A 25,397-nucleotide genomic window follows, 5' to 3' on the forward strand; every position below is an offset into this window, starting at 1 on the left:
GAACAATAGGAGATGGTAGCCACTTCAAAAGGTCAATTCTTCATGAAATTGCCTGTAATAGAACATTATTTGCTAGCATCTGCTGAAGAAGAAACTACCAGTTTAAGGAATTGACAAGAAATGATTATTACTCCTATTTTTTTTAAATTCCCTGTTGCACCTGATCTGCCAAACAGGGAGGGCAGAAAAGAGGGGAGAGCTAGTTGTGTATGCATGTGTGTGAAGGAGAGACCAAGAGAATGTGGGTGGCAGAAGGGAGAAATTGGGATGTGTGAGCATAGGGGAATGTGGCTGATGTAGTAGGGGAGGGAGAATGTGGGCATGATGGAGGGATGTGTGTATACCAGGTTACATAGGGGAAGTGCAGAAGTCAGAGGGAGTTTTATGGTGAACATGCATGCCGTCAAATGCACAGGGAAGGGAAGTTTAGTGTGTTTGTGCAAGGGAAGATGGAGGCTAAGAGGAGGCTGATGGGGTATACGCTAGTTGCTTTGCATGGCTCTAGCAATGCAAAGGAGCTTTAAACCCAGCTTAATTGCCCAGTATGCTCTGGCTACTTTGTGCTGCTCCAGAGTGGAGTAAAGTAGCCAGAGTATATTGATGAATGTGGCCACAGAACTTAAAATTTAAATAGTTACTTAAGAGTGATACTTCACATATTCAAAGCATTAGAAACATCACATGATAACGTTGACTTTCTTGTTCAGAGTTTAGTTGTTAAAATAACAAAAAAGAAATTCCCAGAAAAAAACTAAGTTAAAATGGAGTTATGGTTGAGAGTATATCATAAATGTAAGGTTAAATACACTACACTACGATTATTGGATAATCAAGCATTATGAACCCAAGAAATCCAAAGTTAATGTTAAACTTAAAAGAAATCCAAACATGTTAAGTTACAGAACTGCATATTAGAGCACCCCAAAAGCCTGAACTCTGCCCTGTAGAGGGGGAAAACTCAGATGTGCCTTTAAAAATCAGTTCAATCTAATCTGGGACTAGAAATACTACAATACCTTAATCATAACTATATGGCTATTGCATAGTATCACTCAGCCTAGTGAGAACACTGAAAAGTAAAATCATTATAGGGAACAGTTTATGGCATTCTGTAGAAACTAAGGAAATTTACATTATCATTTTTTTGCAGAAAGAGTTTACGAAATAGCACAGAATTTCAGTAGTTGCTATTTTAACACTGTTTTGTGTGCAAAACATTTATTAATAGTTTAAACCTACGACATAAATGTACTACGTGAAATTCTGACTCCATTCAATTCAATGAGAGTTTGCCATTAACTTCACTGGGATCAGGATTTCACCACTGTGTGTATATTGTACAAATGTGCATGACTGATAAAAGTTAAGAAAAATGTTATTTAAGCAGATATCTTTCAATAATTGTAATCAGTAACCTTTCTCTTTAGATTACTCTGGAGCAGATGATAAAAGAAAATTTGTGGTTATCACAAGAGTATCAGATCTTTCAGAAATATTATTTAAATGATAAAGAAAACCTTATGGATCTCTATGATGATAGGGTCAAGGTGGAAGCTGCAGTTAGAGATCATCAGCAGGTACAGTACTAATATAATGCATTTGATTCCTTAACTAGTGATCTGTTTTCTAAAATTTATTTATTTATTATGGCTACTTAATGAAATTGAATAATCATGCAATCCATGGCCTGAATTCTTGTGATGCCTGGCTATTGTATGCTGTTTGTATTTTTAATTTGACTTGTATAGGACAGTTTTTGTAAGAAGATGCTATAAGGATATGTAGGGTCTCGCTATAAGGATATGTACACCCTCACTCTAAATCATCCATTTTGGTACCTAAATTGTATCTATACCTTAGTTCCAGTAATTTCATGTAATTCAGTATTGCAAAGATCATCTTCGTAGTACATCTTTTGTTAGAAAAAGCATTGGGAGTTCACTGATATCAACAGCCAAATTAAGGCTCCAATTCAGGAAAACAAACATAAGAATACTTCCCTATTCAGGAAATAACTTAAATACAAGCTTAACTTCAAGCACGTGCATAAATCCCATTCCAGTCAGTTAGTAACTGCTTCAATAAATACCCATAATTATGGTATGATAGCAGTTGTTTCATAGTTTAAGGTTGCATTTGAGTTTTCATTATAAGTCTGATTTTGCACCAATCACCACACTTTTTTAATACTGACAAAAAGTCATATCTGCCTCAGAAGCACTAGGTTAAATCTGAGGCCAAGGAAAATTTTTTCTACAGCATACAAAAACACTTAGGTTTTTCTACAATGTGTTTAAAATAATCAAATGAACAAGACAGAGGTAGAACCTAGTTTGCTGAACTTCCCTGATGACAAGTATCAGAGGGGTAGCCGTGTTAGTCTGGTTCTGTAGAAGCAGCAAAGAATCCTGTGGCACCTTATAGACTAACAGACGTTTTGCAGCATGAGCTTTCGTGGGTGAATACCCACTTCTTCAGATGCAAATGGTGGAAATTTCCTGGGGCAGGTATATATAAGCAAGCAAGAAGCAAGCTAGAGATAACGAGGTTAAATCAATCAGGGTGGATGAGGCCCTGTTCTAGCAGTTGAGGTGTGAAAACCAAGGGAGGAGAAACTGGTTCTGTAATTGGCAAGCCATTCACAGTCTTTGTTTAGTCCTGAGCTGATGGTGTCAAATTTGCAGATGAACTGGAGCTCAGCAGTTTCTCTTTGAAGTCTGGTCCTAAAGTTTTTTTGCTGTAGGATGGCCACCTTAAGATCTGCTATAGTGTGGCCAGGGAGGTTGAAGTGTTCTCCTACAGGTTTTTGTATATTGCCATTCCTAATGTCTGATTTGTGTCCATTTATCCTTTTCCTTAGAGACTGTCCAGTTTGGCCGATGTACATAGCAGAGGGGCATTGCTGGCATATGATGGCATATATTACATTGGTGGAAGTGCAGGTGAATGAACCGGTGATGTTGTGGCTGATCTGGTTTGGTCCTGTGATGGTGTTGCTGGTGTAGATATGTGGGCAGAGTTGGCTTGGTTTTCACACCTCAACTGCTAGAACAGGGCCTCATCCACCCTGATTGATTTAACCTCGTTATCTCTAGCTTGCTTCTTGCTTGCTTATATATACCTGCCCCAGGAAATTTCCACCACTTGCATCTGAAGAAGTGGGTATTCACCCACGAAAGCTCATGCTGCAAAACGTCTGTTAGTCTATAAGGTGCCACAGGATTCTTTGCTGCTTCCCTGATGAGATATAGTGCCCATGACTCAATGTTAATCAACTAAAGTCTCATTTCAAAAGTTCTTAACTTTTGATTTGTAACATGCTATGGAACATCAGGTCAATGATATGTACCACATCAAAGAACGGTTGGAAACCTATGTTTTAATATACTAAGAAAATAGTGTTCATCCATTTTTTTCTAGTGATAGACTTCAAAATGTAAACCAATCCCTGGGATATCTGTTCAGTGGGGAAAAAAAGATAAATTTTCTAATATTCTAGCTGGATTTTAGGTTTGTTTTTTTTTAATCTCTTGCATTTTTGAGAGTTTATATGCATTTAAATCACTGTTATGTTGTCACTACCTTAACTTTCCTAACAATTTTTGGTGGGAAATCTCATAAACTCAATTCAGTTGTGCAAGAATGTAGTCCCACTATAGTAACCATATTAAAAAGCAGGTGAGATTAGGCCACTTCCTCAAAGCATTCTTCTTTACAGGATACTCTAAAAGAATCCAAATTACCTGCTAGACTTCAGTATCTAATTTTTTTTACAAGCACCTACATTTTCATCATACAAACACATCAGCTGTGCATTTATTCATCAACTATACGCATTCTGTCAGCCATTCATCGCTCATGTTGAAATTGAATGTGTTCCACTTGTTACTGACAATTGTCAATAGGCAAGTAATCAGTGTATTCTTGTTGATCTCACAGCCTTCCATTTTTCAATCAGTAAACAGTTTTAAGAGTCAAAATGTAGGTTTAATCACGTTTGAAAGAAGGAGCTAGAGATTTATGATTTATGAAAATGGTTAGCAATGAACCACATATATCCGGATTTGTCCTGCTTTGAGCAGAGGGTTGGACTAGATGACCTCCTGAGGTCCCTTCTAACCCTGATATTCTATGATTCTATGATTCCAGTGTGTGGCTTATAACTGCTACTTCAACTAGGAATTTTAGGGAAGTCTAGAATTTGACAGTGTGCCAGTGTCATTTAACAAAGGCACATAAATCAAGAAGTTGGAGTTCTGTGTAGGATATTAACTTCAGAGAATTATAGTGACTGCTAACTAACTTTCCTTTTTGATAACCTTTAACTTTCTAAAATGAATAACCTGTCTAGATATAAAGACAAAATAATCACATCAGCACCAGAGGGAGAATTTTTTTAAAAAATAATGACAAATGAAGTAAAGATGTTGGTTACATATAGGTCCTATAAAAAGGAGGCATATTTTCTCAGTTTTTTTACTAATAAATGACTCACAACTGCAACAGAAAATCATTTCTGTAGGAGTGCCAGTGTAATGATTTTTCTAGCTGCTGTACTATGCATATAGATCACAGTGACATGAACATTTGAGAAGAAAAGAATGTATTCATTTCCCTAAGTCTACAGAGCTCTCTTTTCCTTCTATATCTTAGATATATGTGACAATCAAAATTAGCAGTCACTTTTTTAAAAATATTGATTTAAAAGATAAAATAGCAATGTTTGTCCTGATTAATTTCAACTGGATATGGCACTCACTTACTGCCTTAAACTGTTGAGAAATTGCTGTGTCCTTATCAAACAGTTGCTTCATTCAATCCCAAAAGTGTCTCAATTTCAGTGGTAAAGTACTTCCTTCATACCATGTAGATCTATATTATGGCTTTGCAAGCCTCTGGACTACAGGTTGGAGAAACATCTGTAGTGCTCCAGCATTGGTGAATAGAGGGGATATGCCTGTAAAAATATACCTCCATGGGCATTGAGGAAGCCAGGGGTCACTCTTTGGGGAGGCAGTAGGTGGCACAATCTCCACACTACTGCTCACAGCCTTCCTAGATGGCTGGGTGTGGCTTAGCAGGAAGGTGAGAATCCTTGCTTTTATGAGTTGCTACCACTGGTGGAAGCATCTCCTGCATGCACTGTATAGTTGCTTTTTTAGTACTTTGCCTCCTGCTGTCTCCTTCCTCCCAACTCTACCTCATTACTGTTGTGTTGCCAATTCTCACAATTTTATTGCAAGTTTTGCAATATTTAATGTTCTTCTTTAAGCCCCAGCTCCTGGGATCAAGTGCTGTAATTAGGTAAGAATCTCTGCTTCTATTTTAAAAGAAAGTTTCTAATCCTCACGGTTTTATAGAAAAGCTTGAAAATGTGACTCAAGAGAAATCTACATGGTTAAAAACCAGAGGACAAATGTAAAGAACACAAAATTTATTATTTTTTAAATTTCCTAATCTTTAAGTCAATCTTATGATTTTGGGAGCCTGACTCTTGATTTTCAAATGCTTTCTGTTGGCAATATTTCTGCTGCAAAGTAGTAATAGGAGGAACCTTATCAAAATATCAGCCTCACAGCTTTTGACCCCCTGCATAATCTTCTAGTGAGAGAGTGAAGAATAGGAAAAGATCTTTAAAAGAGTGAGTATAGGAGCAGGAGCCATTGATGTAGTGGGTGAAAGACTTGAGGGTGTGAGGAAGGAAGAGCATTCTGGAGCCAAGAGCTATGAATGAAACCCCTGGAGAGGCAGAGAGATGAGACCCAGGCAAAGGGAAAGGTATGGAGGAGCAGTGGAAGGTGAGAGACCGCAGGGTAAAGGGATGGCTCTGGAGAAGAAGTTGTTCAAGAACAACTGGGGAAGGGATAAATCAACAGGTTAAGGGTGAGGGAGCACAATGTGACAGGAGAGGGGAAGAGAGGGAGAAATGCCAAAGGGGAAGAGAGAAAGAAAGACATGGAAGATAAGGATAGGAAAGGCTCCAGATGGAAGATGAGAGAAGGGGTTTGTAGATCGGGAGGAAGAAATGCCAAGGGATTTTCTCAAAAGGGCAAAGGAGGATGCAAGCAGACTCTCAAGGAGAAGAGAGTGATCTCAGAAATGAAGAGAAAGATGTAGACGGCTGGCAAGGAAGGAAAGGGGAGAGGCTACAGGTGTTGGATGAGATGTCATAGGGAAGACTGTTTTGATGGGGGAGAAAGACACCAACTGGAAGGAAAAAAACCTGAATGAAGAATTAATTTTTCAGCTTGGTGGCTGAACCACAAAATAAAACAAAAAATGTGTTTGTTTTTCACCAAAATGGAATTTTTTTGGTTTTTCTCACCCAAATGAAAAAATGAAAAGGTTCATTCAGGTCAAGTGCTGATTTGAATCAACATTTCATTTAGAAAATGTTGATTTGAAATGAAATGTCAAAACTGTTTGTTTAAAAAACGGTGACACAAAACATTTGGACATTTCCAAAAAATAGTTGTTTTGCTTTTTCTCCGCCCCCCTCCCCCCCCGCAAACCTCCCTATTCACTGCATTCAACCCAAATTTGCGAATAGTTTCAGTATCCCAAAAAATACATTTTCCAGCCAATTTACTCTAGAGGAGGCGCATGGTGGGAAAGACATCCCCATGAGAAAGAAGGGAATGGGAGAGGGAGCAAGAAGGGTTTCAGAAAAGCAGAGATGAAGAATGGAAGGAGAGGGAAAAGAAAAGGGGTGTCTCTATGGACAGATTTAGATGAATGGTGGGCAAAAAGAAATAGTAGATTAAATTTAAATATAGTGAGATAGGCACAGAAGGAAAAAGAAAATTGTTGATCAAATAAAATAAAAACAAGTGAGAGACTGTAATGTTATTTATTTTTATGTGAATTTCATAGAAAGTTTGGTGCCAAAATGTAATCTAAAGTACACTATAAATATATCAATCAGGGGAACTTGGTTTCTTAGGATTAGAAGGGTTTGTGAGACCCATTGTAATGTTTGATGGAGGGCCATCTTCTTGTGTATGCTGGAAAGCAATAATTTGTTTTGATTTCATGTGTGTATACAATGTTGATGCTGGACTTGTGTATGTGAGTGCGTGTGTGCATGAATGCATGTGAGAAGAAAATGCAAGGATGTTTGAAGCCCTATGATCTTGGTGCACATTATTACAAAAATTTGCAAATCATTCTCAAAGGGGGTAATTAATCCTAGGGCTTTATGCAACACTGAAGCACTGTGTTAAGGATTTAGCCCAGGATTTTCAAAAATAGGGACTTATAAATAAGATCTTGAATACATATATTTCAAAAGTGCTGGCCAACCAGCACCTCCCATTGACCTTTATTTAAAAAAAAAATCATAAGTACTATTTGAAAGTTTTTGAAGTATATCCTCAGTTCAGTGACAGAGGCATTAAAGAGTCTCTTAATGTTCAACAGTAATCTTATCTCTCTCTGTTGTTGACATGTAATGGCAATATGATTTAGATTAACTAGATTAGGTCTAAATTTAAGCTTTCTTTGACATAATTCATTTATCTAACCAGTTCTCTACTGTTGTAAAGACAGTACTGCCTTAGGGCTGGAGAGGGAGGTTGTTGGACAGCTGCTTTTCAGAGTTAAAAGTAATAATATTTAGTTTCATTTACAAAAGTAAAATGTATTTTTATTAATAAAGGTGCTTTGGTGCACATATAATCACCAGTGAAAAGCATTTACATTTACATTTATCCTGATATCTGAATTCTTCGGACACCATCAAAAATCGCTTAGCGCATGAACGATCTATAACTTAAGCCCCTAGTACCAAGACTAAGTATTATTCAACAGATGAATTCGTTCAGTTGACCCCTTTTATATGTTCGTCAGCTGCCCATTAGCACTTCCACTATGTCATATGCTCTGACTTTATTATTAACACATGTCCCACTATTTCTTTCTTCTCTTCTGGATAATTTAGGAGATAAGCAGTTGAACTCTCTGACAAAACTCAGCATTTGTTATAAATTCATTCTATTTAATACCCGCTATTTGCCTGTGACATTTGCTTTCAAAGGCATTTAGGCAACTGTCAGTACCTTTGGTAGATTTCCAGCTTTCATATCCATATGTTCTTCTTCAAGGAATGTCCCTGTGGGTGCTTCACCTTAGGTGTCTTGGAGCCCTGTGGTAGCAGTGCCTCGTTGGGCCGCGCATGCGCCATAGCCATCTTGCACTGCTCTGAGTGGTTACATAGTGGTGCGCAGCCAACCATCCTCCAGTTCCTTCTCTACGACCTTTGGCTTGAGTCGAAGTGATCAGCAGCACCCTGTCTTACATCAGATAAGTTTTATAGTAGTTAGTTCATAGTGATAGTGTTAGCTTAGTTGTAGTTAGTTTTCCCTATTTCCTTACTTTAATTTCTTAAATTAAAAAAAAAAAAAAGCTTTTCCTTTACCATTTCTATCTACCCCTGTCTCTCTGGCAAGCATACAACCTTTGCCTCAACAGGGTTTACCCCTTACTTTTTTCTAAGAGACCGGCTCTCTCAGGCATGCCTGGCTTACCTGGCTTTAAACGCTGCCTGACTTGCAGACTATCCACGCCTGTCTCTGACAGCCACGCTCAGTGTGTCCTCTGCCTTGGCGAGACACACGTTACTCAAAAGTGCCCACACTACAGAAAACTGACAGCTAGGACATGAAAAGCCAGGGATCTTCAACTGAAGCTCCTCATAATGGAGAAATCACTCAGACCAACCTCTAACCCTGAGTCCAGGTCACCCCCTGGCCAACAGTCACCAACGGCAGCGTCTGACGGGGCTCCACTTCAACATCGGCTGCCAAGGAGCCTATTCCTAGAAAGGCTACAAAAAAGCAGGCACAGACATCCCAGCACCAATAATAGCCTAAACAAAAGTGATCTTCAACAGAAAAATCTGTCCCAGTACCGACGGCACTGAAAGCATCGGACTGCGAGGCACTGGGAATGTCCGGCACCAAGAGTTCCTGACGAGTTAAAGACCCTGTGTGGGCAGGTTCTAATGGAGGTTCACACAGCAAAGTGAAACCTTCTAGCTCAGCGGCCCTGGAGCCGAAGAAGATCTCGGCACCTAGCGGTACAATGGCACCACCTGCTGTACCGATGCCACACAGCTCTAAATCCTCAGCACCAGCAGCTTCAACTCAGGCTCCCAGGCTGTCCTCCATGCTGTCCCCAGCACCGAGCCTCATGGTACCGCAGCAGCTCTTGAGATACGCGGACCTGGTAATGGCTTTAACACCTGAATCTCCTCTACGTGGCACTGAGGGTACCCCATCCAGATCAGTACATAGTCAACTGACTGTTCCCTGCAGATCAGCTCCCCCATCCCATCTCCAGTGATGAGGAAGAAAAGGATGATGCAGTGATATATACTCCTCGTCATTCCTCATCAAAGCCAAGAGCATTTCATCATCAACCACCTGCAGATATACGAGGATGGTATGGTCACCCATGGGCAGCACACTCCTTTCCATTTCCACCTAACTGGTCATTCTGGGATCCATGGGCAATGTATAGGGCCCAAAACCACAGGCCACCTAGCCCACCTAGGTCCAGAACAGCCCAGTCCCCTTCACCTACTGCCCTGGCACCCTCTGAAACACAAGAGGGAGACACTGAACATGACACTTTGCCACCTGCTCACTTCTCATCTTTGTTGCCAGATGAAACCATAATTCCACCAGCCTCTACTACAGGGGATGATTTCAAATCCTTGGAGGACCTCTTCAAAGGGGTTACTGAATCCATAGACATTTCATTGGCAAAGCCACCAGAAGCCCAACATAAGCTCACAGACATACTCCAGGTATCCCCATCGGCAAAGATAGCTTTGCTGATAAATGATGCTATTATGGAGCCTGTGAAAATCATCTGGCAGACTCCAACTACTGCACCGCCCTCGTGTAAGAGGTCTGACAAAAAATATTATGTGCCAGCAAAAGGAATTGAATTTTTATTCACACACCCTGCACCAAACTCCTTAGTGGTAGAGGCGGTCAGTCAAAGGGGGAAACAACACCAGTCCCGAACAACCCCATATGGTAAGAATTAGAAAAGGCTAGATCTTTGGGGGCAGAAAGCCTATTCCTCAGCTATGCTTCAGTTCTGCATAGCTAACTATTCAGTCCTGCTGGCTAAATATACACACAATCTGATCTCCAAAATGTCAACGTTTATTGAAAATTTGCCAGAAGACAAAAAAGAAGAGTACAAAGCAAACATTTCTGAAGGGCCTCTCATCGTCAAGACAGCCCTCCAGGCTTCCCTTGACTCTGCAGATATGGCAGCATGACCCATTGCTACATCTGTTGGCATGAGCCATGCATCCTTGCTCCATCTTTCCGAATTCCCAAGGGAGGTCCAGGCAACAGTTGAAGACTTACCCTTTGAAGGACAAAAATTATTTGCAGACAAAACCAATGTCTCACTACACACCCTAAAGGATTCAAGGGTGACCTTGAAAACCCTTGGCATTTACATACCTGCAAACAAAAAGAAACAGAGCAGATTTTACAATCAGAGATTCCAGTTTACGCCATACTCCCAGCCACAAAGACAATGTGACCAATGGCGTAAACAAAAACAGAACAGACGTCGGTAGAACTAAGATCAACCTTCGACGTCTCAACCATCCTCTTCATTTCTATCCCATCTACTCACCCCCTTTCCCATCCCTCTTCAGGAACCCCTCTTGCAAGCACCTGTTACAACAGGAAATAAACCACCTCATACAGTTAGGTGCCATGGAACCCATACCATCACAACACAGGGGGAGAGGTTTTTATTCCCATTACTTTCTAACTCAGAAAAAGACTGGCAGGTTGTTGTGTATTTGGTTGTCATGGTTTTTGTTGCTATGGCAACTGAGTTAGATTATTATGGGTTAGCTCAGCCGGTTTCAACCAGCTGAGTGAGCTCTCTGTATATCTGTAAATAAAATGGAGGTTTTGGTTAGCTGCCTGCTCTCTGGCCTCAAGTGATTGCTTCCTACACCGGCTGCCCCAAGGATATAACACTGGCGACGAGGGTGAGACTCGGTGCTGCTCCAGTAACAGAAGGAAGTAGAAGTTAAGGTAAAGAACAAACAAACAAAAAAAGCTGCTTGTTTGCACTGACTGTGAAAGTGAAACTAAAAATCATGGCTACTCTGACCAGGCCCCTGGAGCCTTTTGATGAGAATACAGAGCAGTGGCATGTGTATACTGAGCGTTTTGAGCTTTTTGGTATTGCAAATGACATTACAGAAGCGAAGAAGGTGCCAATATTCTTAACTGTTGTAGGGGCTAAAACCTACTCTCTGCTACGCAGCTTACTACACCCTGTTAAGCCTGAGACTAAATCTTACAGTGACATTGTGGAAATCCTGGGGTCTCATTTCTCCCCAAAACCACTGGTAATTGCTGAAAGATATAGGTTCCACAAAAGAGACCAAAAGGAAGATGAAACAGTTGTACAATTTGTAGCCATTTTAAAAAAGCTAGCAGAACACTGTGGAATAGTGCGCATGAAGGAAATTGCACGAAGCTATTTTTGGTGGCCTGGACTGGACAGCGCTATTGAAGAGAAGGCAAAAGCTTGTATGTCATGTCAGGGTGTGAGGAATGCACCCCAGTGGGCACCCCTACACCCATGGGACTGGCCTGAAAACCCGTGGCAACGTATTCACGTTGACTTTGCTGGCCCCCTTGAAGGAAGCATGTTCTTGGTGGCAATAGATGCCCATTCTAAATGGCCAGAAGTCTCTATAATGCAGTCCACTTCTGCAGAGAGTACTATCCAAAAACTACGAGGACTCTTTAGTCGTTTTGGTCTGCCAGAACAACTTGTGAGCGACAACGGACCGCAGTTCGTTTCTCAGGAGTTTCAAAATTTTATGAAGGCAAATGGGATACACCACATCACGTCAGCACCATATCATCCGTCCACCAACGGATTAGCTGAAAGATTTGTGCAGACAATGAAAAACGCTTTGAAATCAGCAAGGGGACAACACTCCATTCAAAAGCGTCTGGATACCTTTTTACTTTCCTACAGAAACACACCTCATGCTACGACCCACGCATCTCCGGCCTTTCTAATGATGGGACGACAGCTGCGCACTTGCTTTGATCTGCTGAAACCTTCTGAACCCCGACAAATTGTGCAACATCAGCAGCAATATCAAGTCATCAGACGGGCACCCAGAGCAAAAGACCGAACCTTTAGCCCGGGACAGCCAGTTTTGGCTCGGAATTATACTTCCAGAGCTAAATGGGTTCCGGCCACAGTCATCACTCAAACAGGACCTGTTTCCTACACAGTCCGGACTGCAGAGAATCTTACCTGGCGGCGACATGTAGATCAGCTGTTGCCAGGTCATGCCAGTCCTCAGGACCCATCTGCAGTTGAGGGGTCTGACTTCACCTCTTCTGGTGAGGGACCGAATCACGAGTCACCTGTTTCTGACTGTTCTCCTCCATTACTGCCGGCGGCTGAGATACCCCTTTGCCCAGCACGAGCTGATACCACCTCCTCACCTGTTCGTGCTGCAGACCCTGAGCCCCTAGTGCTTTCGGGTGCAATAACACCAGAAGTTCGCCGTAATCCACCTAGAGACAGAAGGCCTCCTCATCGGCTGGATCTTTAGCTAGGGCGAACCCACGGTTATGGGGCAAAATAATCCCCAGGGTTTAGCCGGGAATGGAGGCAGTCTACCCTCCTTCTCTAGTCTAGTGTGTGTTTTATTTAGGGGATGTTCTTATTAGGGGGGGAGGAATATGTTGTGTATTTGGTTGTCATGGTTTTTGTTGCTATGGCAACTGAGTTAGATTATTATGGGTTAGCTCAGCCGGTTTCAACCAGCTGAGTGAGCTCTCTGTATATCTGTAAATAAAATGGAGGTTTTGGTTAGCTGCCTGCTCTCTGGCCTCAAGTGATTGCTTCCTACACCGGCTGCCCCAAGGATATAACACAGGTGGAGATGCATCCTGGATTTACAAAAACTCAACAAATCTGTAAGAACACAACATTTCAAAATGGTGACTAACCACAATAATTCCGGCATTAGAGAAAGGAGATTGGCTCTCGGCCCTCGACCTCCAGGACGCTTATTATCATATTACCATTCACCCGTCACACAGAAGATTCGTGAGATTCACCTGAGGGAAACAGCATTTCCAATACAGAGTACTACCCTTCGGCCTTTCCACTGCCGCAAGAGTTTTTTCCAAGGTTCTCGTTGTCATTGCAGCTCACCTCCACAGACAAGGAGTGATGATATTTCCATTCTTAGACAACTGCCTGATAAGAGCACCAATGCATCAGGAAGCAATAAATGCCACACAGAGCATGATAACCCTGTTCACGGACATGGGGTTGCAAATAAATGTACAGAAGTCCACACTGGTTCCTGTCCAAAAGTTGGAATTCATGGGAGCCTACCTTGATTGTCTCACAGCAACTGCAATGTTACCCCAGCAATGCTTCCTCACTCTAGTCAACCTAATTTCAACGGTGATGGACAGTCTACCAACATCTACCAGAACATGCTTACAACTCTTGGGGCATATGTTGGCAGCAACATTTGTTGTAAAACATGCCAGACTCCATCTGAGATGCTTGCAGACCTGGCTTCGAACAGTGTATATACCACACAGACACTCTCTCAACAGATGCCTCACAGTGCCACACAGAGTAAAAGACTCGCTAACATTGTGGACACAATCACATAGCGTCTTTTCAGGAGTCCCTTTCCAACAAAAAGCTCCAACCATGACAATCACATCAGATGCTTCCTTAGTGGGCTAGGGGCACATCTATGCAACAGTCCCCAGCAGAGTCCAACCTGCACATAAACTTATTGGAGCTAAGGGCAGTCCAAAATGCATGTGAGTACTTTCTCCCTTTAATAAAAAACAATTCCATCAAGATCCTCATGGACAATATAGCATGCAATATAGCATGCAACTGAGGAGAGTTGGCAGTTTTTCAAAGGGGCACTATTAAGGGCCCAAAAGCAAGCTATTCCGCTGGGTAGGAAAGATAGAAAATGTGGCAAAAGACCACCTTGGCTTAACCACGAGATCTTGCATGATCTAAAAAATAAAAAGGAGTCATATAAAAAATGGAAACTAGGTCAGATTACAAAGGATGAATATAGGCAAACAACACAGGAATGCAGGGACAAGATTAGAAAGGCAAAGGCAAAAAATGAGCTCAAACTAGCTATGGGAATAAAGGGAAACAAGAAGACTTTTTATCAATACATTAGAAGCAAGAGGAAGACCAAGGACAGGGTAGGCCTACTGCTCAGTGAGGAGGGAGAAACAGTAACAGGAAACTTGGAAATGGCAGAGATGCTTAATGATGACTTTGTTTCGGTCTTCACAGAGAAATCTAAAGGAATGCTTAACATAGTGAATGCTTATGGGAAGGGGGTAGGTTTAGAAGATAAAATAAAAAAAGAACAAGTTAAAAATCACTTAGAAAAGTTAGATGCCTGCAAGTCACCAAGGCCTGATGAAATGCATCCTAGAATACTCAAGGAGCTAATAGAGGAGGTATCCGAGCCTCTAGCTATTATCTTTGGAAAATCATGGGAGACGGGAATGATTCCAGAAGACTGGAAAAGGGCAAATATAGTGCCCATCTATAAAAAGGGAAATAAAAACAATCCAGGAAACTACAACCCAGTTAGTTTAACTTCTGTGCCAGGGAAGATAATGGAGCAAGTAATTAAGGAAATCATCTGCAAACACTTGGAAGGTGGTAAGGTGATAGGGAATAGCCAGCATGGATTTGTAAAGAACAAATCATGTCAAACAAATCTGATAGCTTTCTTTGATAGGATAACGAGCCTTGTGGATAAGGGAGAAGTGGTGGATGTGGTATACCTAGACTTTAGTAAGGCATTTGATACGGTCTCGCATGATATTCTTATCGATAAACTAGGCAAATACAATTTAGATGGGGCTACCATAAGGTGGGTGCATAACTGGCTGGATAACCATACTCAGAGAGTAGTTATTAATGGTTCCCAATCCTGCTGGAAAGGTATAACAAGTGGGGTTCCACAGGGGTCTGTTTTGGGACCGGCTCTGTTCAATATCTTCATCAACGACTTAGACGTTGGCATAGAAAGTACACTTATTAAGTTTGCAGATGATACCAAACTGGGAGGGATTGCAACTGCTTTGGAGGACAGGGTCATAATTCAAAATGATCTGGACAAATTGGAGAAATGGTCTGAGGTAGACCAGATGAAGTTTAATAAAGACAAATGCAAAGTGCTCCACTTAGGAAGGAACAATCAGTTTCACACATACAGAATGGGAAGACACTGTCTAGGAAGGAGTACGGCAGAAAGGGATCTAGGGGTTATAGTGGACCACAAGCTAAATATGAGTCAACAGTGTGATGCTGTTGCAAAAAAAGCAAACGTGATTCTGGGATGCATTTACAGGTGTGTTGTGAGCAAGACACAAGAAGTCATTCTTCCGCTCTACTCTGCGCTGGTTAGGCCTCAACTTGAGTATTGTATCCAGTTCTGGGCACCGCATTTCAAGAAAGATGTGGAGAAATTGGAGAGGGTCCAGAGAAGAGCAACAAGAATGATTAAAGGTCTTGAGAACATGACCTACGAAGGAAGGCTGAAAGAATTGGGTTTGTTTAGTTTGGAAAAGAGAAGACTAAGAGGGGACATGATAGCAGTTTTCAGGTATCTAAAAGGATGTCATCAGGAGGAAGGAGAAAACCTGTTCACCTTAGCCTCTAATGATAGAACAAGAAGCAATGGGCTTAAACTGCAGCAAGGGAGGTTTAGGTTGGACATTAGGAAAAAGTTCCTAACTGCCAGGGTGGATAGACACTGGAATAAATTGCCTAGAGAGGTTGTGGAATCTCCATCTCTGGAGATATTTAAGAGTAGGTTAGATAAATATCTATCAGGGATGGTCTAGACAGTATTTGGTCCTGCCATGAGGGCAGGGGATTGGACTCGATGACCTCTCGAGGTCCCTTCCAGTCCTAGAGTCTGTGAATCTATGAATCTATGTTTTCTATAAACCGCTAAGAGGAAGCACAATCATACTCCCTATGTACAGAGGCAATATACCTTTGGAATTGGTGCATCACCAACAACATAGAGATATTAGCATCCTATCTGCCGGGATGGCAGAATACAACAGCGGATCTACTAAGCAGGGATTTTTCACAAGTGGGAGATGGATCCTGGAATTCTCAAATCCATATTCAAACAATGGGGGTTCCCGACCATAGATCTATTTGCAACAGCTCAGAATGCCAAGTGCCCACAATATTGCTCCCAGGCTGGATTGGGACACCATTCCCTAGGTGACACTCTCCTCATAGTATGGGAGGTGCAACTGATGTATGCATTTTCCCCGACACCATTCCTAAGCCAAGTCATTCACAAGATCAGGCAGGACAAATCCAGGGTCATTCTCATTGCACCCACACAGCCCAGATAAACGTGGTTCCCATACCTGCGCCAAATGGCAATGCAACCACCTCGAACCCTTCGCTTAATGCCTCACTTTCTGTCACAAGATGTGGTACGCATCTGTCACCCCCACCTCACAGTACTCCACCTCAAGGCCTGGTTACTCCATGGCTGACAGGGGGTCAGAAAGGACTATTCTGAGGAAGTGAAAGATTCCTTTTACTATTACTGAACAGTCAGAGACTAAGTACAAGAAAGATATATATCCATAAGTGGAAACGATTCTGCACCTGGTGCAAGGACAAACAGATTTTTCAACAGTTGGCGCCCCTACCGAGAATCCTTGATTATATACTGGGACTTAAAAGATCAGGGCTATTCCCAAGCTCCATTAGAGTACACTTGGCTGCCATTACTTTCTTCCACAACAGAGTGGATGGAGTCACTATATTTGCTCACCCAACGATTAAATGCTTCCTTAAAGGCATAGAAAACACTTATCTCACACTAAGAAACCCTACACCCATGTGGGACCTCAACCTTGTTCTACGTGGTCTCATGGGAAAATCAGTTGAACCCCTTGCAACTTGCTCTTTGTTGCACTTATCAATGAAGGTGGCTTTCCTCATTGCCATCACGTCCGCAAGACGGGTGGGAGAATTAGGTGTCCTAATGGCACACCCAAAGCTTATATAGCATTCTTTAAGGATAAAGTAATCTTGCGACCACATCCTAAATTCATACCCAAGGTTGCCTCCACTTTTCATTTAAATCAACCCATCTACTTAGGTGTATTTTTCCCAAAGCCACATGCTGACGGGAGGGAGGCCTCACTCAACACACTAGAGCATAAGCTTTCTACATAGCTAATGTTCGCAGAACATTAGCTTTCTACATAGAAAGAACAAAAACATTCAGAAATTCACTTAGACTATTCGTTTCCATAACAGAACGCTTGAGGGGCCAAACCATCTCAAAACAGAGACTATCCAAATCGATATCTGGATGTGTCCATTTGTGCTACCAAAACAACAATCTGCAACCTCCACCAGGAGTTCACACATGCTCCACCAGAGCATTAGCAACATCTGTGGCCTATCACTGACATTTGCAGTGCAACTACCTGGGCATCAGCCCATACTTTCACTAAGCACTATGCTTTAGAACAACAATCAGCATCAGATGCTCACTTTGGACTTGCGGTGCTATCCATCATCAATAGACCAACTCTGAAGCCCCTCCCCTCCACTGAAGGTCACTGCTGAACAGTCACCTAAAGTGGAGCACCCACAGGGACACTCCTTGAAGAAGACGAGAAGGTTACTCAGCTGTGCAGTAACTGAGGTTCTTCTAGATGGGTGTCCCTGTGCGTGCTCCACTACCTTCCCTCCTCTCCTCTACTTCAGAGTTTCACACTGATTCTCTGAGGTAGAGAAGGAACTGGGGGATGGTTGGCTGTGCACTGCTATATAACTGCTCAAAGCAGCGCAAGATGGCTACGGCGCGTGCGTGGCCCAACCAGGCACTGTTACCACAAATTTCCGATTTACAAGCACAGGGCACCAAGACACCTAAAGTGGAGCACCCACAGGGACAACCATCTTGAAGAACCTCAGTTCTCTTAAGGTGGAAATAATATTTGAATTGAAGATTCATAGTTTTGATCTTTAAACTGTAGATTTTCAATGACTAAATCTTGTGTAAGCTGGTAACTGCAGCTGCTGCCTTGCTGCCTTTGTGACATTATTTCCTTCTGGATATCCCCACTGGTTTGCACATTACTGTCAAGGTTTGTGAATTGACTCATCCCTTGCATTTCTTTGCCTTCTAATGTAATGCTTAAGTTGGGAGTTTCTAGGGTCTCATTAATAACAGGATCGGTGAGACAATGCAGTCTTATTTAACACCAGTGTCTATGTTAAACCATTTGCTTAAGTCTGCATTTATTTTATCTGTGCAAGCTGCACCTTGATATAAAGCTTTGACAATGTAAATTATTTTTATCGGCATAATAGCCTTTATTTAAAGAGATGAATCTTTAAAGATATTGTTATAATTGTGTTACAATTCAGTCACAATAGTCATCCTCTTATTAACGTTTTGATATGATAGTGCAGACATTTAGTAGGAATTTTAGGAGGGTGTTTTGTTGTTTTCTGTTTCCTCTTCAGCTTTTTGAGTTACTGACATATTATTGCAGTAAAACATATGTAGGGTCAATTCATGCTGAATAGTTATTAGAAACCGTGATAACAGAAGTCATTACATTGCAGTTCAGTTTTGACAGTAAAATTTCTGCAACATTATCACAAATCCTCACGCATTAGTGCAATGATCCTTACGATAGTTTCATATTAGAATCAAAAGACTGCTGTAGCATGCTTGATACAAAAAGTCATATAAGTCAAGAGAACTTCTTTTGTGCTTTTTACAGATAACATTTTTTCTCTCACACATATGTACCTCACTCAGAGCTCTTTGATTCCTTTGCCTCTAATACTTCGCTCATCTGTAATATAAAAAACAGTTTTCTTTAAATAACATCTGTCTTGATTTGAAAGACCAAAAGAACAATGTGGTAAATCTGGTAAGTCTGCCTCAGTTGTGTCTAATTTCTGCAATCTGTTCTAATTTTACTGACATTTCACTCATTGCCCTACTGCTAATTTATCTACTTTCAGTTGTAGAACATTAAGAATGGAATTAGAATGCCACCTCAGTTATCGCTTTTGCAGGAATGTTTGAAACTAGGAAAAAAATAAAATGATTTACCATAGTAGGTATAGTTTTCTAAGATTTTACCCATATAAATCTACACTCATGAGATTAACGCACCCCTGAGATGCAAGCTTGATTATGCCCGGTGGTGGGATGGCTGCCCCACCCCCATGTGAGAGAGGGCGAGAGTAGCCTAGAGCCACTCCCTTTTTTAGCTTTTGGAACCCTGGATGAGGGAAGAGATTTAGGAAACTGTGGTGAGGATGGCTCCAATGGGCATGTGACGGGGTTGGGACTCACCACCATGGCACCTCCCACTGGTCGCTCCGGGAATTAGCTCAGTTCATGGGGAGCACCCTCTGCTGGTGGTGTCCCGTCCGTCGTCTATTCCTCGCTGGTGTCTGGACCAGCGTGACTCCCCGCTCAGCGGCATCCTCTTCAGGCCACTGCCCTCTGGCAGTGCTCCCTAGTCCATCCTCACCCCTTCCAGGTGGTGGTGGTGGGAAGGGTTAGCAACAGTCCTTGCACTGGCCTCAGTGGCCAACCACAACCTCCAAAATCTAGCCCCTTGTCTCAAGGGCCGGTTGCAGTTTATATCAACCTCCCTACTGCATGGCCAGGTGCAATACAAGGAGGAAGGGGGGGGCTGTCAGCTGCGCAGGCCGGCAGCCAATCAGGAAAGGGCTTACTGAGAGACAATAAGGGCTGAGATTGGAGACAGCGAATCAGGGCTCAGCTTGGCCCTATATAAGGGCTGCCCAGGATTGCAGCAGGCCGTCTGTCCCAGACCTTCATGGGGGAAGGTCTGTCTCCAGAGCAGGAGACCAGCATCTCAGACAGAGCAGTGCTGGTCAGGCTCAGGGGGAGGATAGTAGGGCTCCAGTCCAATACCTGCCAGACTGCCGGACCTGATAGAAAGGGCCTAGAGGGTGTGAGGGCTCAGAGGGGAAGTGGCTCAGGGACAGTTGGACAAGGGGAGAGAAGGAGAGCAGGGAGGCTGCCACTAAAGGCTCCCTGGGTTGGGACCCAGAGTAGTGGGCAGGTCTGGGTCCGCCCCTTCCCTCTTGTACTCTACCTGGGAGTAGGGTAGCTGATATAAACTGCAACCGGCCCTTGAGACAAGGGGCTAGATTTTGGAGGTTGTGGTTGGCCACTGAGGCCAGTGCAAGGACTGTTGCTAACCCTCTCCTCCAACCCCCCGGAAGGGGTGAGGATGGACTAGGGAACACTGCCAGAGGGCAGTGGCCTGAAGAGGATGCCGCCGAGCGGGGAGCCACGCTGGTCCAGACACCAGCGAGGAATAGACGACGGATGGGACACCATCAGCAGAGGGCGCTCCCCATGAACTGAGCTAATTCCCGGAGTGACCAGCGGGAGGCGTCACGGTGGTGAGTCCCAACCCCGTCACATGCCCATTGGAGCCATCCTCACTACAGTTCCCTAAATCTCTTCCCTCCAGGCACTAAAAGAGGGAGTAGTCCCAAGTTCCCAGCTAGCACTGGTTGGAAATATTTCAACAAAACATTTTTTCATTGTAATTTGCCTATTTGTCAAAATTGAAAAACTTTGTGGAAACAAATTTCAAAACCTCCCTGGTTCCTTGCCAGCTCACCCACCTGGCTCCTTGTCAGCCCACCTGGCAGGCTTCTGAGGACCCCAGGGCTTCCAGGTTCATGGATCCTGGAACAGCCCACCATGTGGACATCCCCAAAAGCCGGGGTTCTAGGGCTTCAAGGGACTGCAGCTCTGGAGCACAGTTCTGCCATGCAGACTGCCTCAGGTCAGAGTCAGAGACCCCAAAACTTCCAGACTGCCAAGCCAGCTGGTTTCCCAGCTGGCCAACTCCCAAAGCAGCTGGCTTCACATACTGCCTGACTGCTGTGAGTCGGGCACACTTTGAAGCGAGGTGGACTGGGATTTGGGCAGCTGTGCCTCAGCTCCCAGGCACCTCAGCAACTTGCCATGTGGATGAAGGGAAGCTGGGAGTCTTGGAGCTTGGAAGTCAGTATTTCCTGGTTCCCTCTTGGCCCTCCAGGTTGAGTGAAGCAGAGCCAGGAGTCTTAGAACTTGGAAGCCAGCACTTCCAGGGCTTTCCATCATCCTGTCAGGTGGAGTACCAAGGACTCAGGACTTCCCGGCTCCCCCTTATCTCACCAGATGAGCTGCCATGAAGACAGGGATCCTGGAAGCTCTGTCAGTGAAACTGACATGAATCAGCAGCTGCCAGGAATCCCAGGGAGCACACTTTGTTTTGGAAACACCACCTTTTGATGTTTCTGAAACAAAGCATTATGACATTTCAGTTCTGCAAACATTTTCAAGTTTTTGTCTTTTTGTCCCAATTCAGGATGAACATTTTTCTGAAAATTCAAAAATTTTCACTGAACTGAAATTCAGTTTCCTAGTTAACTGTAGTCCCAACAACTCTTCTGTAGACAAGTCTACTGTGACTGCACACAATTTTTAATATTATGTCATCACTAAATCTAGCCACTCTTGACATTGATGTCAATGCAATTTGTGAAATAAGTTAAGGAACGTGGTATTTGACTCCTGATTTTCCACTCTGACGTGTTACCTTTTATTGATGTGCTCTTTCATTTTCTTCAGATATTTTCATTATGTTACAACAACTCTCCATTATTCTAATTTTTAAACTAGTCTGTTCTGTGGTGAATATCATATGCAGTTTTGAAATTCAGATAAATTGCAGTAACTAAGTCATTCCTTGGCCACCAGAACATTAATGTGCTTTCAGATTCAAGCTAATTTCTCAAGGGTACTTCATCTTTAGTGTCTGGATGCTGACTGTCAGTTACTAAATGTTTTGTAATCTTATCATATATCATTAGTTCTAGTATTATCCCTACAAATGAAGTCAGGTTTATACTAAAGGCTTGCAGTTTCCTCAATAACTCCATCTGTCTTGACACATTCCTGAAAGTTCATCTTGTATTTCCAGATGACTACAGAATCTGTAGAACCAAACGTTTTAGGGTGATAGTTAAAGATAATAGAATTATGCACAGGAATTCCTAGTCATTACGTAGCACACTCCCTTGTGACATTTTTTATTAAATCAAAAAAAGGTTGCATTTGGAAACAACTTCTATGGGTATAGGCATTGTAATAATGTGCTCACCTGTCTGATGTCAGGGACAGCAACCACCTCCATTTTCTATTGCTGACTGGGTAGTTTAGCCATCCAGTTGAACTCAAACACTCCACTCTTTCTAGAATAACAAAAATAAAAAACTAAGTTTTAACTAAATCTCACTGGGACATATGTCTAACTTCTGCCTTGGCATGTGGGGGAGGTGATGAGGAGCTATGTCCCATCTTCTACTGGAAACTCCAGTGTTGGGCAATGGAAGGAAACAAAAACCTACTGTTTCCTCAGATCCATGCTGTTTCTTTGCCCAAGGCTTCTTCCTTCACCTTGCTCATAAGAAATCTTCTACCTCTCCAGGGCTCTGAGACAACAGTACAAAGAAGGCAACAAAGTCCTATAATATACCAATTATCCTCTCTGTGAAGGATCCTTCCTCTTGGTTGTGTGGCTTCTTCCACAGCCTTTTGGTGGGTAGACCACAAGTTGCACCTGCTTTCTCTCTCTTTCTCTTTTTCTATAAAGAGACTCTCACAGATCCTGCTTCCTTCAAAACTCTCTTTGTTATTAGGACTGGGTGGTTTATTTATAACTCTGTCACCTTTCCCAGCATTCTTTTCTGGGGCCTATGAATCCTGTGCTACAGTCCCAGAATGTCTTCTTTCTCTGCTGCAGTCAGGAACATGACATCTAGACTTTAAACTGCTGTCAAAGGACTAGCTTGCTCTGGTGACAGGCTTAGAAAACTGCTCATCCTGTATGCTGAAATAGTTATTTCCAGTTCCAAGGTAACAAGATCTAAAATTAAATCTATAAAATCTGCAAAGGATCTCTTTGTGATCAGGTTAAACTAAAACTCATTCAGTAAATAAAAATTCAACACAGATTTCTGAATATGTAGTTCAACTTAGTAAAGTCATACCTTTCATTTTCCATTCCTTTTATTCTAGTCACCTAGATTTTAATTTCATTCAGATCTAGAGGAGGAAAGGTCTAACTTCGGCATAGTAACTTGAATGACAAAAGCACCCAGTTTGAAAAATACAAGAATTGGCTCATAGTCCCTTCAAGTGGGATATCAATTAGTCTGTTCAAGAGGCTGTTGACCTCGGTATTTTTTAGGGCATGTGATTAAATATTACACACAAATCTGAAACTTGTCTTTGGGTTTGAATCTTGTCTTTAAACTTATGTCTTTGGAGAACTGCTTCCTTGAGCAACCATTATCTAGAAGGGTATTTGGGAAATGAGGTAGCTATTTAATAAAATCAAGGAAGAATTCCATATAATAGATTGCAATATTTTTGTCCATGAATTCAGGACTACAAATTAGATTCTGAATGTATATAAGATATTTTGAAAATTTTGTTAGAAAAAAATTAACCAAGAAAATTAGTCATCTATTTGGATAGCAGTTAGCACAGTGAATTTGAAATTATTAGACATAATTTAACCTGCACAGGCTCTTCTTAAATAATGGATTTGTACAGGAGTCATTAAGGGCCTTCAGAACCTTCATCACTAGTTCTGATGTGTGAAATGGAAAGAACCCAGCTTGATTCTCAGAATCCCTGCTGTGTTTAGCTAGCAAAAACATGTTCATCTTTTTACCTGTAAATTCATTACATTTGATACCAAAATAATTAAATGATAATAGATGTGGAATTATGTCATTTTACAGGGAAATACTGCTTTCAGCATCAGTCAAGGAGTGTTCATTTGTAGGGTGAGTCAGGCTGCAGTTCTGAAAGCTGAAGGAAGCCTCATTCACTATGAAGTTTTAAAAATACAATTTAAAAATCCCTGAAAAAAATAATCATTCGATATACTGGTTCACATGCAGATGTTCAGAAGATACATTTCTTTAGAATATATTTAGAAATATTAGAAATTAGAAAATTTCTAATATTTTCTCCCTAGACGAATTCTTATGTATAGTTTGCATGTGAGTCTGTCTTTCTGGAAAAATAAATATGTATGTAAAGTATCTACTAAATAATAGGCTTTTAGTAATTACATTCATTTTAGACATTGAATTCAAACCAAGCAAAATGTCCAACTTTGTTTACTAATTTCATACTTATCTTTTCTTTCAATATCCTGTCTTGGTTCCCTAGTTACAACATAGATGCACCTAAAGTTTGCTAGAAACATTTGCCATTAGCATTTTCTAAAAAAAATTAAATTTGAGGATAATCCTACCTCCAGAGCTTATTCTGTTCCTGGCCATTGACTGTGACAGTGAAAGGCTCATCTGAAAGCACTGGAGCGTCCCATCTAAAAGCATAAAACATATTACATTTCATGAAAAAGCTAATTCAGATTGTTTAATTCTGGTAATATTGCCTCTGTCACCTTCAAAATCAAAATGTTCTTTCCTGTTATTATAAAGAAAACAACCAAATTGCTTAAAAACCCATTTGAATACACAGCTGCCTTATGTTGCATACTAATTTGATTAAAAATGCTTGTTCCTCACCAGCATTTTTACATAAAACACTGGTGAATTTAATAAAGAAATATAAAAATATTTTAGTAATTTCTGATGATAGAGTACACTATAATGTCCACAGTGCCCCTGGACTGAGCAATAATCTTGTTGCAGTGTTAGAAGACACTAAACTAGATGTCTTGCTGTATTTGTTTGCTCAGTGCTTTGGGCACTGTTCCAACCTCATTGCAAATAACTGCATTAGTCAAGTGTATCCAAATTATTACAACACAGCGTCCATCCCAGTTATTGCTGTTTAAGCACTTTCTCAATCTCCACATCACTAGAAAACATTTATTTGAAGGGTAAGCTTTGCATAAATTCAGGCCCACTTTTATTTTCCATAGTTCTGAAACTCTGACCTCTTTTACAAATTGCTTTGTGTACTTCCCTAAAAAGAATCATAGCTAATTGAAGGAGTATTTGTAGTATTGATTTGTTTGTTTGTTGGTTTACTATGAACACCTGTTGTATTAATTTAGATGGAATATATGAGCTAATGGCCAATCACTGTCCAACATTAAATAATGTTAAACAAGGTCCGGGGCTTGATATATAGACACATCAGCCTGCTCAGCACCATGGCTAACACACTATTAAAAATCTTTTTAACCTTTTTATTAAAGATACAGAAAAGG

General features: G+C 41.7%; 1 protein-coding gene across 4 annotated transcripts in view; it reads left to right on the plus strand.

The window, feature by feature from the left end:
* Positions 1-25,397, plus strand: part of CCDC178 (coiled-coil domain containing 178) — a 362,747-nt gene that overhangs the window by 247,761 nt on the left and 89,589 nt on the right. For all 4 annotated transcript variants that reach the window (XM_045006035.1, XM_045006037.1, XM_045006036.1 and 1 more), the window contains one exon: positions 1,428-1,577. In XM_045006035.1, coding sequence (XP_044861970.1) covers positions 1,428-1,577 — 150 coding nt within the window. The remainder of the gene's footprint in view (positions 1-1,427; positions 1,578-25,397) is intronic.

Source organism: Mauremys mutica, chromosome 2, assembly GCF_020497125.1.
Source record: "Mauremys mutica isolate MM-2020 ecotype Southern chromosome 2, ASM2049712v1, whole genome shotgun sequence".
Classification (NCBI taxonomy): Eukaryota; Metazoa; Chordata; order Testudines; family Geoemydidae; genus Mauremys; species Mauremys mutica.